The sequence below is a fragment of the Anguilla anguilla genome, chromosome 6, assembly GCF_013347855.1.
Source record: "Anguilla anguilla isolate fAngAng1 chromosome 6, fAngAng1.pri, whole genome shotgun sequence".
NCBI classification, from domain to species: domain Eukaryota; kingdom Metazoa; phylum Chordata; class Actinopteri; order Anguilliformes; family Anguillidae; genus Anguilla; species Anguilla anguilla.
The window spans coordinates 40,887,786-40,908,849 of NC_049206.1; the positions used below are offsets into that span (position 1 = coordinate 40,887,786).

Genomic DNA, 21,064 nt, shown 5'->3' on the forward strand with positions numbered 1-21,064 from the left:
AGTATTCAGACAGAATCCTCCTGGTTTAGGAGAAAGATATTTTTTAAATATGGATTTATGTTTCAATTTAAGTGAACATTTAAGTGAACTTTCAGTACAATTTACAGACAGATCATTGTTGAGTAAAAATGCTATGCATTTAATCTTAACTTTGAGAAATATATGTCGGCACGCGTCTATTAGATGTACCACAAACTAAGCACATTTATGCTGTGCAAGAACCAAAATTGTTACCTTTGCTTAAAACCATGAATTATTCAGTGTTAGGATTCAAAGTTAATTGCCGTTAGAGTAGAGAATAATTCATGGATATTTTTTTTTCTTCTATTTTAAAGCAAGCTTACCTCTACTCTTATTTAAGCAAAACCCAGATTAAAGCAAGGCATTGCTGTCAGTTCATTAGACCCTGCATTCCAGACAAATGGAATGTATCATTGCTTTAAAATGGATTCATAACACAGATTACAGAAAGTATTTCAGGGTGAGTTCTGCAAACAGAAAAGGAGGGTCATATTGCATTGTATTGTGTTCTATTGTAGTGAGTGAATGAGACCTTTGGGGTGTTTAACACCAGACTTGTCCACCACCACTGGATAACCCGGTACCACTTTATGGATTAATGGAGCTGTTCATATGAATTAATGATGTACAAACACGTTAAGCATGAAATTTACTTTTCATTATTTAGTAGTAAACAAATACATTGACTAATGTATTAGTTACATGATTATTCATACATTAGCAAAACATAGGATAAATGTATAGTTAACCATTAACAAATACATTAGCTGTTTCTAATTCCAATAGGAATTGGCATTGACCAATTTAACTGTTAACATAAATTAATGATGGAAAATTACATTAACAAAGCTGTACATATGAACTGTTCAGTAGATGGTAGTTAGAAATTACATTAGTTAGTTCCAATTCATGTGACTCTATTTTAAAGTGTTACTGATAAACCATTAGACAGTAGATGATAGATTAGATTGGCTAAATTTCCTGAGACCACTTTTGTCTTTAAACATTGTAATGTTCTGATGTTCTCATAAAACAGCTGAATGAACACCTGCTAAGGAAGTTAACAGTCACTTGCAGAATACATGATTTTCTAAGTTTGTTTCCACAGTGATAGAATAGCACAGTTTGTCCTCTGAAAGCTAGGATGTTGGAAGGCACACAAACACACACTCACAAGGAATCCATATGCACATCCATGCACACACTCAAACACACACATGCTTGTACTGTACATACACACAAAAACCCACTCACAGACCCGTAAATGGGTGTACAAATCCTTATGTTTTAAATCAGTTAAAAAGTGTGTTTTTATACAGTACATATTTACACAATATTTTATTTGCAACTTTTTACTGATTCTCGCTCTGTCTTTCTTTCTTTCTCTCTCTCTCTCTCTCTGTCTCTTGCCTCTTAGTTGACTCTCGTCTTAGATTGTGTGAATTGCGAAAATAAACAGTCAGTGAATACCACAGTTTTGGTGTATCTACATGATCAAAATGTAGAGGAACACTACCTGTGGCACCTTTACACCAGATTTTAATATTTGTAGTGCTAGAAAATCCAAGTTTTGCTAAATCCAGATATAGTATTTCAAGTGAGGATGTGTAGGGAAATCCATCATGCTGTTTTATAAAATTAAATAGTTCTTGTAACCTAAAGGTTGCACGTTCGATTCTAAGGCAAATCTACGATTATCTGAAAATATCTATCTTTACACACATTGCTGAATTTTTGCACCGTTACCTGTATTTGTTATTCTGAAATATGTTCAGGATGTTTCTGGGTGTCGCGTTCTTTTCTGTGTTGGGAGAGGTTGGTGTCACTATAAAGCTTGTGGTTTGGGATCAGATTTCAGTGGAGTGTTTGTTGCTAGCTAGAGATACAGCGAAACAAAAAGACAAGCCATCAGGACTCTTTCAAGAACTAGAGCTAACCTTTGGAATTCTTTTCCTTGATGGGGTCAGTTGAAGTTTGTCAAGGTGATGAAAAGCAACGGAGAGTTGCCATGTTTTATTTTGTACCAGTAGGTTTACAACATTATCTCTAGCTATCCAAATCGCTATGTTACGTATCTAGATGCACTAAGTTGGGTAGGCTACCCAGGGTGTGTGGGCGGGGTTGAAGATGGAGGAGACTTTTTGCCACAGCAAGGCAAAAAAAATCCTGCATAGACAGTATGCCTTTAACACAGAAGTTCTGGGATTTTTTTAAGGAGGCATTTTTGTAGCAAAAGTCTCAAATCTGCAGAATGGATTCAGAAATCTGTACAATGGATTCACAAATCTGTAAATGGTTTCACAAATCTGTAGAATACATTCTACAAAAATACCTCCAAATATTTGGACTCTTTGTCAGACTGGTCTGGTTTCATCTCGCATCTTTGGTCTGAACTGGGCTTTATATGTAATAAGCAGTAAGTGGGCATGCGTAGCAGAGCTAGGGTACCATAGCCAAATTCAACTGTGCTGTGTAGTATGAACAAAATATTTATTATGACTCATGATTTGTGTTACAGAAAATTAACAGGCTTCTCTCAACACAAAACAATTGTGCTCACATTGAATAACTCTGAAATTATAAAATACTATTCATACTGAAAATAATATTTTTTATTTTTTAAATTAGTCAAAATATCAAAGAAAATGTTTTTACCAAAAACATGTTGAATTATGAAATATTATGTGTTATTTCCCCATACATTTCATGCAGTGATATACACTCTTCAAGCATTCTTATATACCACTTCCTGCTTTTTGTTGAGACTGGGATTGGTGAAGAAGCTGCTCTTTAAATATGAGTTCTCTCATTCATTCTTTGGGATTAGTGTGCTGTTTCAAGTTGCCTTCCAGACAGCAATTACTCATATGGAAATCCTGCTGTGAAATAACTGGGAAATTATATTTAGCTGGTCCTCCCTGGAAAGAGTTTAGAAAGGGGGACAGGGTGGCAAGCCACCCACTGCACCCCCTGTCGTGGGTTGGACGTACAGCCTAAAGATGGTGCCAGGCTCAGCGAGGTTTAAACGCCTTGGGGCGGCCGTGGCTCCTGTGTGATTTGTACCGTCCCCTGCCTAACAGACAGCAGGCTGAGCAGGCTCCTTGCTCTCTGGTCTTCCTGCTGATTCGAGATTCTGGTGGCTTCATTAGATCATCCGCCTACATTCGGCGCGGGGCCCGATCACTGGCTCGTGGATGAACGCGCCCGCTGTTGGTCCCCTGGGCGTTCAGCCTGGAACGCATGTAGGCGGGCCTCGCTCGGCTGCTCCTGCAGCTCAGCTATCTGGCTCTTGCTGGATGGGAGCTAGGCCGTTCTGGAGTCATGGCAAGAAAATGTTTCCGACTTGAATTATGTATACTGTTGAAGCTCCTGACCTTATTGCGTGAGGTAATAGTGAGGGGATAGAAAATATAATTCTATCAAGAGGTAACTGACCGGGGCAGTGGTTCAGTTTAGTGGTTCTACAACTTGTTCTAGGCTTATGACCCAAGCAATACAGCTTTAGTAGCAAATTTTTTTTTTAAAAAGCTGGCACCAGGTTTGCAGAAAAAAACTTTTATTCACCAAAATAGGTACAAAATAATTTAGAACAGACACAGTTGTCAAAATAATTGATTATATACTTTATATAGGTGAACTCTTTCAGAGGAAGTCCTTATATGGGCCTCCCGCAGGTGTGCACAATTCTGAAATAAAGACACTGACCTCATTAGCCCCCCCCCCCCCCCCCAAAACCCGAATGCAGAGGGACATAACATCAGTAAATACACACTTGGTGTATAATTTCAGGAGATAATGCCTGTCTGTGTAAAGGTCTCTGCAAAAATAAACAACAGCCACAATTATGGATTCTCAGGAGTAGCTCCCAGACTTCAACAAGTGAAGAGACAAAGTGAACAAACATATAACAGCGGCAGAACAATAGGCTGTGGGTGAGGCTCTTCCTCCACAGTTAAAAATCATTATCCCCCTCCTTCTGCTTCAACTGCTCTTAACCAGAACCTATTTCTCCTCGGGAAGAACCGGAGCTCCCACATGCCATGCACACTTGTGCAGGCTTACGGCTGCACTCTGTCATTAGAGTGTGTCAAGCTTCCTTTGTCACGTTAAGGGTGTATCTGCGGAACCTTGCATTTACACGTTCTCTTGATGGAGAGTGGAACAAACACATAATTAGGCATTGTTATGACACAGACAATATCTACATGAGAACACTAGAACCTATGAATTTTCTCTATGGAAGCTCAGTTTAACTGTAAATTTGTATTTCGATTTTCAGTATCTCTGTAAGTCCAGTATCATTGTGCAGTACCTAAGCTCCTCTTTAATTATGATGTTGAATTTGTTGACAATACTGACAAACATTTTAGTCTCTAGAAGGAAATGAAACCTGATAAGCTCTTCTATCTGGACACAGAATTCTTTAGATCTTGATTCGTATTTCAAAAATGCATTTTGTTGTCTTTCAAAGAAACTAACATGGTGATGTATACAGGAAATGTGGGGTTCTCAAGCTCTCACCAAATTCCTTCTCCATGATTCACTTCCACTAGAGTGACAGTACAGAGATTATTTCTGAGATTTGTCTTCAAAACCTCCAAAACCAAATGCATATTGAAATGAAGCTTCCATAGCTTCAGTTTCACCAGCTTAGTTTTCAGTAAACAGAGACACATTTAGTTAACTTTGTAGCTTTGTAGTTTGTAACATTCAACATCAGTGATGTCCTTCTGAAAGATTTTTATGTTAGACTTTTGTCAAAAATAGCTTGTGCCATAATATGGGGGTGATATGGCAGTGTTAGCAACAGTGTTTGGATGGTGCGGGGAGGGGTTTACTTCGTCATCAGAGTGCATCAAGGCCAAGCGGCCAACACCGAGCTTTGTTTTGGAAGCTCGCTTCCGGGTCTTGTTGAGAGACGTTGCTCTCTAGCGTCAACGTGCAGTTGGCTCCTGTATAGGTGTTTCAGCCACCTGCTTCAGTGTAAGTCAATAGTAACAATACGGCCAAAATACGAAGTCAGTAATATTTCCCATAAGGAAATGTAGTTTTTTGTAGCAATAGGTGTTTTTTTCTTTGTCTACCCATGTGCCAATTTGTAAAGTCATTGTGTTGTTTGGATAAGATTGTAATATTTTGTGGATGACTCAGGGACGGTTTGCATCATTGCCGAGTCAATGTACCTCAAGTGCTCAGTGGACGACTCGGACTCAGCCAGATTTATGCCCATATAAGGGTCCCCCTTTTCTCAACAGCACAGTCTCTGGCCCCATGTAAAACATGACGGCACCAAGAAACTGCACTTCCGTGGTTTCAAAACACTTCACCATGGAAAGTCAATGGGTGATGTCGCAGTGACCTGGTCCATATTCTACAGTCTATGATCACGACCCACAGACTGATAGAGGGTTGTGTGGTGCTAGGGAAAACCCAAGGTGATGAGTCATCTCTCGAGTCATCACTGACCTCACTGTTCTTTGTGTCTTTGTCAACATTTGATAGTTAACTACAGTTTGTGAAAGGCTGCATTAGGGATTTTGGAGATGACTTACGTGACATTACAAAGCTTTCTGCTTTTGAAATGAATCATTATCGTTATATTTTGTGCTCATTTGGCGGCACTAACAGGAGAAATGAAATTGGCTGAAGGGCTGATAATCTCAAAACCGTATTACTCAGAGGACCGTATCCCTTCTGCCTCCCTCACAGTGCTATTCTTGAACTCAGTGAACTCAGCAAAGCTTTCTTGACAGTGTGCTAGTGTCAAATGACCAAGCTCGCTCAGATTGGAATAATTCTGTGCTACCCTGTTCACTTTTCACCATCTAGTTTTGTATGAACAGTTTTTTGCAATTTACAATTTACTGTTTACAATTGTGTATTTTAGAGGAAAGCCAAAGTGTCTTACTGAAGTACATTTCAAGTTGTAAAGCAAACACCATCCATCAAGCTGTTTGCTTCAAGACCTCTGAGCTAAAGGCACGGAAGGATTCGCTTTTTGTATTGACACAGTGAGAGTTATATAGAAACATTGAGGTGTGATTTGAAAAGGTGCGTTTTGAGATATTTGCAGGAAATAGACAATGAATCTGTGTTTCGCCTTTTGTTCATAAGAAGGCAGGTCAATTCCCTGCACGGTAACTGTATGAGAAACGACTGCCAACTGGCTTAGTGTTTATGAAATAGGAGAATATAGCTTGGGGGGGGTGGATGAGGATGAGGCACAGGACAAGTAATGCTGGATTTTCCCCCACCGTAGCGAGGTGGGCGAGAAGTGGGCGCGTGGCAGGCACTAATCTGCGGAATGGCTTAATTTGGGAGGAAGAGCTGGCATGGGAGATGAGGCCGTAGCGAGGAGAGGTGGAGCGGGGTTCCTGCCTCGGGAAGCCTGCCAGCCCAGAGCTCCACTCAGTCTTAAGTGGTTAAGTGGAAGAGCCGAGGGTTATGGGCCAGCTCCTGTCAGCCGGAGAGCTCTGCTTCGTCATTTCGATGAGTTGTTTTCATGCTTTGCTTCGCTCGTTTTTTCCCCCTTCCTTTTTGCTCCCCCCCCCCCCCCCACCCCCACCGTTCCTGTCACTACAGGAATTTGCGGTTAAGTGTGGGCTCATGATACGGTGAGTGCAAAATGGAATACAACCGCTGAGCACGTCTTAGAAACAGCACGGAACATCTATCAAACTGAGAAAAACACCGAAAACACCCGTTTTCGCTATTGTGCCTGTGACTTTTTTCTTGCTTTGCCTCACAGCTTTAGCGTCAGATTGTCAGATGAAAGAACATTTTTCTAACTGTCAAACTAAGTGTTTTGTCTAGCCAGGGAAGATACCAGTGCTGCCCCTTGGCCCCAAATGCCTCCCAGGTTTTATAAGGCTACAGGCTGTTCTGACAGAAGCTAAAGAGGAAGAGCTGCTTTCTGGTCCTCCCCCACCTTTCAAGGCATCGCATGGGGTTTGAACGAGAAGAGGGAGGCTGCCTCTTGGCCGACACCCACTAGAAGGCCATTTTCCCATGGTTTTGGCCAGAAGATTAATGGAGCTTAGATGTTTAGTCAGTTCCTCCACTTAGCCAATACCACTGGAAAGTCACAATCTCCTTCCCTTCCTTCGGGGATCTCTGTGAGAAATACGCACTCTCACTAAGGAAACCTGCCTTAATCTCACATTGGCAGGACCTGTTGTCACTCATTGCTCAAAGTCCAATCATTTTGAGGGACAAGTTTATTATTTTGCTTTCCCATTATAAAAGCATTACTTTAATAATGCAATGTGATACCAACAGACACAGTAACCCACAATTGCATCAAGTTATTAAAGCGATTTGTTTCAGTATCCAAAATTCCATTAAGATGCCCTATGAACTAAGTGGGAAGGAAATGAGAAGTAATCAGTACACTCGATCGATTGAATTTAATATTTTTGATGAAGTATTGCTTTTGCTGAATTGTTGCAGAGCACTTAACAGTTTAATTAGTCTGTGCATTACAAGCACTGCACATGCTCACATGGCCTTAAAAACACAATCAAATAGAAATGTATTGGGATTCATTTTTTTCCATGACTTCTCTCTTTCTCTTGTTATCTCCCTCTTTCTTCTGCCCTCTCTTCTCTCTTTCTCCTTGATATATTTGATATTTTGTAATGTGCCTAAGATGAATTTTCACAATGTTGGCCGTCTGACAGGTTGAAATATTGCAATATGCAGATTTTTGCTCGCCTCTCTGGCTGTAATAATGGCAATTTAAGTAAAATTTCATCTTGCTTTTGGAGAACTTATTTTTTTAACTTTTAAGTATCATGTAATGCAAAAAGCAGGGGAAGTTAGTACTGCTATTTCATACAGTAAATATCCAAAGCATTTTTGTCTTCTGTAATACAAACATACATTTGGTATTACAAGAATATAGTACATACTACACTATACTGTATGACCAAAAGTATATGGACACCACTTGATCTGGGGCTGGTTTTCATGGTTTGGGCTAAGCCCCTTAATTCCAGTGAAGGCACCTCTTAATGCTACAGCATACAATCACATTTTAGATGATTCTGTGCCACCCCAACCATTTTGGGAAGGTCCTTTCCTGTTTCAGCATGACAATATCCCCAGGAACACAGTAAGGTCGATATAGAAATGGTTTTGTTGGGAACAGTGTGTAGGAACTTGACTAGCCTGCACAGAGCCCTGACCTCATCCCTCATCCCCATTGGGATCAATTGGAAAGCCAACTGCGAGCCAGGCCTAATGGTCCAATCAGTGCCCGACCTCACAAATGCTCTTCTGGCTGAGTGGAAGCAAATCCCAGCAGCAATGCTTCAACATTTAGTATAAAGACTTCCCAGTAGAGTGGTGGTTGTTATGGCAACAAAGGGTGGACCAGGTGTCCACATACTTTTGGTCATGTAGTGTATATGCAAGCTGCAGTACATTCATACTCCTGTGCAGACATTTATTGATTAAAATTTATATTAAGCTGAAAACGGTTTTTTTCCTCCTAATGTAACTTTTCATGAATCTAAACCTTTATTAAATCCTCTGTTCATCCAAAAATGAGAGACATGAATTATCCCTCTGACAAGGAACAGCAGTCAGACTCAATTTGGTCCAGACTGGTAAATGAAACTCATACAGTACAATGGATTTTTGCAGTACTAGATCAGAGCCGTGGAGAAGCTACAAGACATCATAGAAATGCTGCTACTTGCCAGTACTTTGCTGGCCAGAACCATCCAGCTCGCCATCTGCTCAAGCAAATTGGCAAAGGCAGATGAAGAAACAAGAACATATTTTTTTTTTCTTTTATTTGATCTTTTGAAGTCTAAGCACCTGTTCGTTCACATAAATAAATTGACTGGCCAACCATTCCTGTGCTGAATAATTAGTTGTTCTCTAAAATCTGATCAGTGGACATAGCAGGAGATCTTGGATGTGGTAGCAGCGAGCACGGGTGTGAGGTGGTGGTATGCTCCAAAACGTTTGAAATTTGGCAACATTTATAGGAAATATTAAAATATGCCATGAGACCCTAAAAAATATTTTTGAGAACTGTTGCATGTAAAAGCCTGTCAGTTGTCTTGTGAGAGTACTGTTGATGTGCCCTGCTTTGAGTTACAGTGAGCACTGGCTGTGTGATGGAATGTGTGCCCATTGGCTCTGTGTGTGTGCACAAGTGGCATTTGCTCACACTGGAGCAGATGATAAAGTGGTCTGCTTTGATAAACAGCTCTTTAACATGTGTTATAGTCTGCACTTCATCTGTAGGGCTTCAAGAGTAAACATTGACACACCATATTTCTGCTGTTAGTAGCTCCTTTTTTATTGAGCATTTGACAAAGAGGGACCTGCCCCTCACACACACACATACACACACACAATTTTCTATTTAAGTCAGTTGCTTTATTGGCAAACTGTTGGCTGTTGGTATGAACTATCAAAGCATAACCACCAGTCAACTGGAAAAAAACACATAACACAAAAACATTGAACCCCCCCCCCCCCCGTGCCCCCAAAACGATCTATACCTCTGGGTCTCACAATCAATTCAAATGGATGTAGATGTGTCTTTTTACAAAACAGAGAATGTGTGTGTGTGTGTACATGAGTATGAGTGTGTGTGTGTGTGTGTGTGTATATATATATATATATATATATATATATATATATATACTCTCTCATGTGGAGTATGGTCTGGGCTACACAATATGCTCCAATCAGGGTAAATTTGGGTGTGTAAAGTGGCAAAGGAATAACCGTTAAATCAGCTACCTATCCCCTTTGTCCGACAGCTTCCAGGAGTTATCTACAGGAATTAGTGTCTCAGCTGTATCTTTTCATCTACAGTATACATCACACCAATACAGTAGCTCAATAAAATTCACACATTTATATTGGTTGTGAATTGGTATCACTTGAAACACAAAGGCCCTCACTCACTCATTCACTAAATCTCATACAAACTTCCCCCAGTATGTAAGGCCAGTACCTTATTTTAGCGCTTGAAAAAATGTACTTGAAGTATTCCATAATATGCTTCAGTATGCTTTAAATGTATTTAAAGTTTATGTAAGTTATACTCATGTACACTGAAGTATTTCACATGGAATACTGAAGTATTTCACATGGAAATAGATGGAGTCGGTACACTAAAGGCATTTTAGTTTACAAATAATATTTGATCGGTTCCTATTTTAATAGTTCAGCAATACAAATATGAATGAGCTGGCAGTTTTTGTGAGAAAGTCTCGTGTAGACAGAGAGATATTTTTGTCTCTGCCTCCGAAAGTTAGGTCACCATGGCCCTGGAAGTGTGCACAAAAGCATTGCTCCAGTCAGTGCATTTCCATGGACACCAAACTATGCTGGTGACATTAATGATCAGCCAATGAAATGTGTGCCCTGTTTTCAGCAGAGGACAAGTGCCTCTAAGGGCGGCTGCAGTAACCGCATCCCATGATCTCCGTGACAACAAAGCAGGGCAGTACTTGGTGATTGGACACAACCCATCTCTTGGGACATAACCCTTTATATTGCTTTGCAGGAATTTGTTCCTCTCACACCTCTGTGCATTGCAAATGTCTGCATTTTAATTTTACTCAAAACCGTCTGGTAAGCCCTGCCAGAATGCTGTCTGTGGGGACCCAGATTTGATATATTTTTCATTTCGCTTTTTCCTCTCTTTGGAGAGTAGGTTATTGCAGCTCTTGTTTAAATCGCTCCAGCAATTTTTAGTGTGCTAAAAATAGGACAGTGTGATTCTGTTTCTTGGGCTCTTTAAGTAGTCTTTATTCTGGGAAAGAATGTTCTTTGAACCCATTTCTGTATCAGACAGGCAGTTCATTTAAAGGGATATTTCTCTTTTGGGTTTTTGAAAAGGAGGGTCAGTATGCCGACAGCTGCTGGAGAGCATAATTTTTCAGATGTAGTCTATATACCAGTATAATACAAATATATAATGAGAAAATTTAAGTCACATTTTGAGGGGTGAGATCAGATGAGAGATTACATTTTAGGGAGATTTTAAGTAGAAATATTTTCACTGTCAGTGGAACAGCTAGTGGGCCAGGAAAGGAATAGATATTGGCTATGAAATGAAGTGATAAACATATCATATCATGACATATTGTAGTATCCCTACAAAATGACACAATAATGTGCTTATACACAAGAATCCCAAATATGTACATACTAAGGAAAAGTAACTTGTGGTTTCACTTTACTTGCAGAAAAACATAGTCGACAACTTTCTCTTGCTATTCAGTTTTGTTCTGAATGGTCCCAGAATGCCAACTAATTGCACAGCATCCAATGACATGCATCCACGTACACTCCACACTTGCTCGCTCAAGTAACCTGTTTTTCCAAGCCTGAACACCACAAGTTGCATACGTGGAGAAGCTATCCTGTTAAAACATTTTTGGATGAATTCTGTGAGTATTTTAGGCTACATTTTTGAAACACAAAGGCCCTCACTCACTAATTCACTAACTAACTCTCATACAAACTTCCCCCAGTATGTAAGGCTAGTACCTTATTTTAGCACTTGAAAAAATGTACTACACTAGAGAAAACCTTTAGATGGAGCCGTTGGCACATGGGGCTTGGGGGCATCATGTTTTTGAATTCCAGACAGGAAGTAGAAACTACCTTGTCACTTCTGTAGGAAAGCCAGCTCTATAAACAGGTTGAAACAGGCTGCAGAATATAGGAATCTGTCGCCCATCCCAAATAAGGAAAGCTCAGGCGATAAGTTCAGCCTGACAAATCATGACCTTACACCTTTTTCTGCGTCTTTCTTATGGATCTGTTTGATTGTGTTAAATTAAGTTATGTAAGTGCAACTATGTGCCAAATGCTCCAGACTTTGGCTCAGCTGATCTCACCCTTTGGTGAAGTTGCCTGAGTAAGTATATTCTTTACCCAACACAGTCTTCAGCATCATCTTTTTTCTCCCACACACTTCCTTTTTTTGGATAGCTGGGCTGATGTGCATACGTTTTCATTTCCCCCTTTTTCGCAATACCGAAGAAAACTTTGCCTGGCGAAGTTTGAGATACCTGCTGTCATCATAATCTCAGGTGTGCTGCAGAGTGCTTGCCTCTCTGTTTCTGTCCAGGGACGAGGTGGTGTGAGGGTTGGTAACCCTATGCAGAACCTGTCCATCTGCAATAGCTGCGCAGTCAGAACCTTTGATCATGTAATCTGTGCAGCTGTAGCTCAGAGGAGCAGATCATTGCTGCCAAAGAAAAATAATACATGCTCAATCTTTTTCCAGATGAATCGGTTTCTTATTTATACAGGAATTAAAGCAGTGATTACAGTGGACAGTCTTGGACCAAATTTCAGTGGGCTGCTGTCCAGCAATGTGATGGAAAGGGAAGAGATTAAATATGCTTTTTGGCTAAATAAAATGACACTAAAAAGAAGGAAAAGCATGACGGTGGGAGAAATAGACACATAAAGAGGAAGAAAAATATGCCTTGTGGTTGATTAAGGATTGAACGCCTAATTTGGTAGGGAAGTCGAGCATTTCAGTTGAGGTTTAACAGAGGTGTTGTCAAAGATAAAAGGCATTAAGATATAACTCCAGATAGGGACACATTGAACAATTCCTCCTGTATTTTATTTTATTTTTTTAAAATTCAGAACAGCCTTGGTTTGCAGTGTTATGGATCTCAAAAATCCCAATTGTCCCTTTAAAGAGTGTTTTGGGTGTAGTTTGCACTCAGTCAATCCACCAATTCGTGGATGAAATTGTATTGAGTGTTGCACCAACTGAGTAAGGGCTGGGCATGGAGGACATTGTGCAGTTGTCTTTCAGTTTGTAGCAGATGTTTGGCCCTCAGTGATCACCGTGAGATGCATATTGGCATCCCTGCAGATCCTCATCTTCCCTGAGCTTGTATCTCATCCACCGGAACAACATAGAAGAAATGTAATAAAAATGAAAGAATATTTTAATGCAGTTCAGTGGTGGTGCTGATAATGGTTAATATGATCATAAATTATGCATTAATGTATGGTGGTTATAGCACAAACGAAGGGTAATTTGTTGATTTCTGTGATGTATGGGCTTCCAACGTCACACAAATTGATTCTGATCCATGTTCAGTATCCCTTTGGATGATCAGAAAGGATTATAATCTTCTTAATTAATAAGCTGCTCTTCGTTCATTAGTTTTTCCTGTGATCTGCCAATGCGGGTATTGCTAAGATGTCCTTGTAGTTCATCAACCACTTCTCTGTTCTTTTACATTTCCAGGCATTGAGCTAATTTGGTTATATTGCAATTGGGGGTAATTAATCAGTGCCTCTTATGGAGGCATAAATCCCAGTGTTTTGGTGACAAATTCCTGCAGGGGCAAGGAGTTGAATTTGTCAGAACCAGGCTTTAAGGCCAGGGAAAAGATATTTTGGAGTAATAATAATAATAATAATAATAATAATAATAATAAATCACGCTCGGTATTGTGGAATGCATCATTTGACATTTTTGGAGAGAAGACTTGCTAGCAGTCCAGCTGCCTTAAGACTATACGATCAGCAGTCTTTTTACTACTCTCAAAATGTAGTAGATGGAAAAGCAAGTTAATGAACTGCCATGGATTTTTTAGTCAATGTAGCAAAAACCAGGTTCTTTGCGCACATGGGTTTGACTGATGGGCTGCCTGTTCAGTCACGTTCATCACCCGCTGGCGGTCCCCAATTAGGCCCTGACAGCATTTTAGCGCCATCGCACCTGGGTGACAAACCTTAACGACCGCGCGGGCGAGCAGGGCCCGTGGCCTAGCGGTAAGCGAAGCAGATGAGAGGCCGTCGTAATGGCTCGGGTCCCAGATCGTTAGCATTTCGCAGGGGAGCTGCCGGGTCGCAACCATACCGCCGCGGCGTGCTGTCGCCTGCCGCGTAATTGGTGCCGGGCTCCTTCCCTCCCCCTTCCCCCGCGACAAGCCCAAGCTCCGGTGGAACGACGCGGCAGGCAGGGTTTGGGTTGTCAAACTTAGCAGGGACCTCCCGAAAGATGGGAAGCATCACACGGTGTGGTGCCTGGAGGTAGAGGCAGGAAGGAGGGGTGAAGACAGGCCGTTCGAGGGGCACTGGCCTATATTTGTCTCCACAGAGAGACTGCTGTGGTGACGGCTAGCTTTAGCCATTACTCCAAGCCGTCGTGCTTAGCGAAGAGAGGGAGAAACCAAATTTCCCATATTTATCTATTTTTGTTCATTCATTTTGAAAAAAAAAAATCAATAAAGTTATCAGGGAATATCAAATTCTGGGGAAATTGGCCTTTTTACCTGGGGCTAGAATGAGGTGCGAGGATTACGGAAGAAAGTGTGACGCAGACCTCGTTAAAGCTAACGAGTGGAGAGGTCTTGCGCAAGCTGTAGTAGGCCTCAGCAGACTGGGTATCGGCATGCTAATTAACACCGCTCACCATCAATACGCCGCTAAGGAGCCCCATCGCTCCACCGCTGAAATCTCCTCTGGGCCGAGGGTGCGTGGGCTCGAAGCGTGCCGCTGTTGGGGGCCCGCGTGTGGGGGTCGGGGGGCCGCGCCCTCCCACCAGGCCCTCCTCAGAGGGATTACAGAGCCAGGACCCGCTGGACGTGTATCTGGGAACTGAACCACATGGCTGCAGGCTGGGGTCTGTGGTGTGTAGGGACTGCTCAGTTTAGGGAGGGTTGCTCAGCTGTACCCCATGGGCCAAATGCAAGCTTTTGATCCTAGAGAACCACAAAAAATGTATAATATCTATGTGCCATAAGATTGCAAATGTCAGCATCCACCAATCCTACCCCCCACCAGTGTCATAAATAATAGCTATCCATATGCACATGCATACTCTCTGATTCATATGCTGTTTTATGAATATATACTAATACATAGAAAAGTGGAAGATGTTGGACTAATTAATTAATTAATTAATTACATTTATATAGCACTTTTCCAAATGCTCAAAGTGATTTACAGTGAAGGGGAACTCACCTCACCCACCACCAATGTGTAGCACCCACCTGGGTGATGCACGGCAGCCAATTTGCGCCAGAACGCTCACCACACATTAGCGAAGGTGGAGAGGGAGAGAACATTTATTTAGCCAATTAAGTCTGGGGATGATTTTTAGTGGCAAGTTTGCGAGAGCCAGATCTGGGATTTGGCCAGGACACCGGGGAACCCCCTACTCTTAGCGATAAGTGTCATGGGATCTTTAGTGACCACAGAGAGTCAGGACCTCGGTTTAACGTCTCATCCGAAAGACGGCATCTCCTACAGCACAGTGTCCCCGTCACTGCACTGGGGCATTGGGGTTTATTTGTACCAGAGAGAAGATTGCCCCCTGCTGGCCCACCCATCACCACTTCCAGCAGCAACTCAGTATTCCCTGGTGGTCTTCCATCCAAGTACTAACCAAGCCCACACCTGCTTAGCTTCAGCCATTTGGCAGGAGCAGAGTGCATGGAGGTATGGCTGCTGACTGTTTTTTTTAACGGACTCACATGTTAAAAAATCTGCTCCAAGTGCCTGCTCAGTATGAATATAAAAGCAAGCCTACAAATTATACTGTACATATGAACCCTTAGTAGTGATAATTCCCAAGCCATTAAGGCCAGCATTAGTGAAATATGGAAATATGGTCTCTGGATATGTATATTGTTAATTAGTACTGAGAATGGGACTCCTTTACACTTACTAATTGCTCCAAACTGACTTGAATGGTTCCCGACATTTTGACCTGCAAAGGTTTGCATCAGGTAGAGCAATCGCATGAAGCATAATATGCTGTCATTGATTTTCCGTTTGAATATTCTGTTTATATTTCCATATTTCATAAATTTCAGAGAAAACACACTTTGTAAATTACTCATTGTGATCATTGTATTCATGAGTGTTTATATATAGCCTTATGGATCCATGGCATGTTGGGATGTAGATTTAGACATTAGTACTAGAGTATAAAATAGCCACTGCGTTGCTAGATGTAGTGGGTGTCAATCATTAACCACTGACTCTATTGAGGTAGGGGGCCTCAACCAATGAGAGGCCACCTTAAGGTGGCTGAGAAAAGGTTTGGGATGATGATGGTTTATTTGCACGACCTGATCACCATGCGAGCAGCAGTAACACAGTGATGCTTGGAGGTTCCCAGTTGTGATGTTTGGAGGTTCTTGCCTCGAGAAAATGAAGGCAATTTAAATCCCTCAAGAGAGCAGTGTCTAGTGTGCAATGAGATGCTGCTTTCATAACAGATATATGGGTAATTATCGGAGAGGTGAGCTTTGACAGCAACCCTCATTTTTTAATCGAAACGTCTGACTCTTTATCTGCAGAGTCCATTCGTAAAATGGAAAGAAAAACAGCTTCCTTTCTAGGCTCGTTGACGGCTTTGCTAATGAGGACTTTCAGAGGATGAAGTGCAACCTTTTCTCTCCTTACTTTCCAGGAAAATATAAAAGTGCAATCTCTGCTGCTGCTTCCATCCCTACAAACATTTTCACGTCAAATCAACGCCAGCCATGAAGGTCGATATGATGTCGATTAGTGGGGCAGAAATGAAAGTTTTTTGAAGTGGGTAATTTGATGAGTACAAAATACTAATCTACTTCAGGAAGAAAAGTGGTCATGTCATGGCTCAACATTGATCAACCTTGTAGCCATGACGCAGCTTGACAAATTGTTTGCGATGTCTGGAATGAGCTTTTTACATTACATTACATTACATTTATTTGGCAGATGCTTTTATCCAAAGCGACGTACAAAAGTGCATTCCATGGTCATGGACAACTACAAAACACAGGTTCAGTAAGATACAATATTTATTTCGTGCAGCTATTTCTAGCCAAGAACACAGTTTAGTTCACACAGTGAACACTATTCTGACCTAACCTCTGCCAAGCCAACTAGGCAGAAGAACAAGCTACAACATTAGGACAAATACAAATGACCAAATAGTGCTGGAATGGGGGTACATGTAATGAGTGTCATGACAGGGGGGGATTTAAAGAGACCCGAACTGCCTTACCAGACCACTGTCACATATATCCCCTTTTTCTCCCGCAGATCGTCTTCCGGAAGATTGCGGACGTGAAGAAGGAGGAGGAGGAGCGCCGTCAACATAAGGACGAGGTGACGCTCTCCATTCCGGTGGACCATCCCGTCCGGAAGCTCTTCCAGAAGTTCAAGCAGCAGAAGGAGATACGGACCCAGGGCCCCGCCCCCTCCAGTCGATGCCAGATGCGGTCGGAGCTCCACCACCTCCAGCTCCACCCGTGCTCGCTCCAGCCCATGCAGAACGGCACGCCCGGCAACGGCGGCAGCAGCAGCGTGGTCACCGTCTCCCAGAACACGCCCATCCATAACTCGCTGGCCTACGTGCACACGGGCGAGAGCGCGGAGAGGCCCGCCCAGGACGCGATGGAGCTCAAGCCCAGCACGGGCGGCAGAGACCCGAACTGCCTACGGGTCCACAGCCCGTCCCGACTCCGGCCCAGTCCCGGCCACAGCTGGGCCCGGCTCCAGGACGACGCCGCGGCCGGCGCCGCCGAAGAGACCAAGGAGGAGTGGGTGGACGTGTCGCAGGTGGAGTGCGTGGAGCTGCTCTCGGATGACAGCAAGAGCCAGGAGGAGGGGATCGGGGGCGGAGTCGGGGGCGGGGTGGAGGGCGGGGACGAGGAGAGCCTCCTGCACAAGACAGACTCCTGCGACAGCGGCATAACCAAAAGCGACCTGCGGATCGACGCGGCGGGCGAGGCGCGCAGCCCCCTGGGGGACCCCGGGGCCGCCCCGGCGGGGCCGCGCCCGCCCGCCCTCCACCCCGGCCTGGAGCAGGCGCTCCACGCCACCCTGCAGGACGCCAAGCTGGAGCTCAGGGCCGACATCCAGACGCTGGGCGGGCGCATGGCCGCCCTGGAGGCGCAGGTGGCCGAGATCCTCCGGCTGCTCTCCGAGAAGAGGGCCCCGACCGAGGGCCAGGACCCGCCCCAGACCTCCACGCCCAAAACCAAAACCACGCGGCAGGACATCTTCACCGTCTCCCGGCCCGTCACGCCCGAGTCCGAGAGACGCGGCGCAGAGCAGCTCTGAAGCCGGGACTCTTCCTTTTGGGTATCCATCCCTTTTCTTTCTTCCTTTCTTTATATCCTTCATGTTTCCTTTCTTCTCCCACAGGACAAGACAAGGAAACGAGAAAAAAAAAAAAGTTTGCGAAAAGACACTGTATGTTTTTTTTTCCTTGTAAGATATCTACCTGCATGTCCAGCTGGATTCTGGCCTGCCAAAGAAATCTACTGACCATAGTGTTTGCTTGTACATTATGCAGTTGACTGCATGCAAAAAAATGATAATAATTTTCGAAAGATTATTTATAGATCTGCACAATGTTATCTCTAGGGATTTGTATTATTCTATTCATAAAATTCAGGTTTTGAGCAGGGGCGGTTTCACAGTGCCAGTCTCTTGTGAATCTTCAGCTTAGCAAGTGCCCTTCCATGCACTACAAAGAAGAGTAAAGTTAGGAGGGTGCAGGTGTTTCTCTGAACCCAGCTGCAGTGCTGAAACAGAGAGATTTTCTGAGATCACACCATCCTAGTGTAGCATGCCTGTGAGGAGAAGGAGCTCTCCATGAACCCTGGCACTGGTGGTCTACAGCAGTCTGAGGGCATTGATGATAGAGCCGATGTTTACCGATGTTTACTTTTCCAGGGCCTTTAGTTAAGTGCCACCCCCCTCTAATGAGATATACAATACAAATCATTAGTCTTTATGGGGAAGTTGCCAGATTTTACTTCAGAGCAGTTTTATCACCGCTCTGTGGCAGAAGGCGCATCCTTATAAAAATCCTCTCTTTTTGTGGGGTTTTTTTTTTTTGTGGAGAAGCAGCTTGGACTGTCAAGGTTTGGCCATTGGGGAGAGCTTCACCAGAGGTGCACAGCCCTGCATGAACACAGTTTCAGGGTACTGGTTTTCAGGGGACTCTCTAGCTTAATGTGGCATCATGCTCGGTGCATGCTATGAAAGTGTTCCATATGTGTGAAGCTAAATAAGAAAACAATGTTTTGCTGTAACACTGCTGTTCACTTTAAGGGAGGGGGGGGGGGGAGTTTCTGAGTGTGACACCAGTGCTCTGTAACCAGTGAATTCATTCATCACCTTTCAGTAAATGGGATCAATTTTTTACCGGGGTCAAAAGAATAGCGGTTATAATATAAAGTACTATGCCCATGTAGCGAATTTTGATCTAGCAATGCTGTATTTTTCTCAAAAGTAAAAGGGGTTCTGACTTCACTTCAGATTCTTTCATATAAGATCAGTGTAAATTTAAATTTGATTTCCCTGGCCTTTGGGTAATACGTTGACATAAAGGCCAAACATCTGAGCAACGATGGGCGTGTTCCTGGTGACGGAGAAAGGGTCAGAAATGAATGGGGTTCCAGCAATGAAGAAAATTAAATTAACTATGTATCAATCATTTCTCCCAGTAGGAAAATAGTTGGCATCTTCCATTTCAATTCACAAATTTCAATTGTAATTCACTTCATGAACTGAAAAATTCCAACAATGTTCTATAGGTGACCCTAAATTTGCTAGACTGAATGAAAGTGCAAGTAATCGTATATTTTATATTTAGAATTAGATGACTAGTGTTAAATGATTTTGTGTCTTTATGGTGATAAGCACTGAGTCCTCCAATTAGTCTCCGCCCCATTCACCCCACCCCACCCAAAGGAGAAAGTGGAAGTGGAAGCATGCCAGGCTGCGTGTGTGTGTGTGTGTGTGTGTGTGTGTGGGGTGGGGGGGCAATGACCTGAAACAGGAAATGGGAAATGTCTGGAATGCTGACATACTTGATTGGCTGTTCAGGAGGAATTTGGAAGTACCTCAATAGCTGTTGTTTCTTGATTATGGGACTCAATCCATGCCATTGCAAACTATGCAACCCCTTCATTTTTCACTGAGTAATCTGTTGATGAAGTGGTGCATTATGGGTGAATTATTCCACTTGTCTTGTTGAACTGAACTTTTGAGTTCACAAGCAGACCAATCAGATTGTCAGATATAATGTACAAATAGTGTGCCGTATCACCGTTTACATTTCATATACTTCATGTTTTGTATTGTTAGTGCACGGAGAACCAGGGTGGTGGCTCCCGGTGCAATAACTGATAATGCTCCCACTGGACAAGTAGAGAAATAAAAGTCATTCACATATTAACATGTTTTTTCCCCCTGGATTTGCAGCCTTTATCCTGGCCTCCACAACAAAATCAATGTGGAAATCGCCTTGAGAGTTGCTCTGAGAGAACCTGGTGTAAAATATTTCTTTGCACGAACCAGGCATCCGTAAATCAATTTTCATAAGTTAGGAACCTGATTTCTGATTGGTTACAGTATGTCCAACTGAACAGTTTCCCTGGGGTTCATTGGCAAATACCTATAATAAATATTTCAGGAAGCTTCAAATGACTTTTGAGCTTTAATTATATATTCATTTTAAATTATGATTTTCACATAAACATGACGGCACAGTAGGGTGTCCTTTAAAACTGCATGCAGAAATCAAAAATAATTTTCTCTTCTCCCTCCTCCACTCTCTTTGCCCCCTCTCTTTCACACCCTATTAGCTAGCGATTGTAATAAAGAAATATTAAACTGCCCGTTGTCTTACATATGTCCGCCTCCCTACCTGTATGACAGCATAAGTGATAAAAGCAAAGCCCCCCCCTGCCTCTGCCTTAATTGATGGGGAAAGCACCGCTTTCTCTCCCAGTCCCTTGAATGTACACTGTAGAGCATGAGACACTGAAATCACACGTTTCCCTAGAGCATGCAGACGTACGGATCGTGTTTGCTATAGCGCCCCTCCCTCGCCTCCGGCGATCTGCGCTGTACGAGGGGGCAGCGCATGGAAAGCCAAGGAGGGCTGTCATCTTTCAGAGCGTGTCATCACGCAGCCTGATGCAGCCAGTGGCCAATCCCTTTCCGGCCTTTTTATTCATTATGTATTTATTTATTTATTTATTTATTTTTTTGTACTGGAATGTTGCCGTTTTTA

At 42.8% G+C, this 21,064-nt stretch overlaps 1 protein-coding gene across 1 annotated transcript in view; it reads left to right on the forward strand.

The window, feature by feature from the left end:
• The window catches only part of LOC118229009 (potassium voltage-gated channel subfamily H member 5-like), a 100,550-nt gene extending 80,078 nt beyond the window's left edge, over positions 1-20,472 (forward strand). The window contains 1 exon segment of the mRNA XM_035420622.1: positions 17,074-20,472. Coding sequence (XP_035276513.1) covers positions 17,074-18,096 — 1,023 coding nt within the window. The 3' untranslated portion in view covers positions 18,097-20,472.
• The last annotated feature ends 592 nt before the right edge of the window (positions 20,473-21,064 follow it).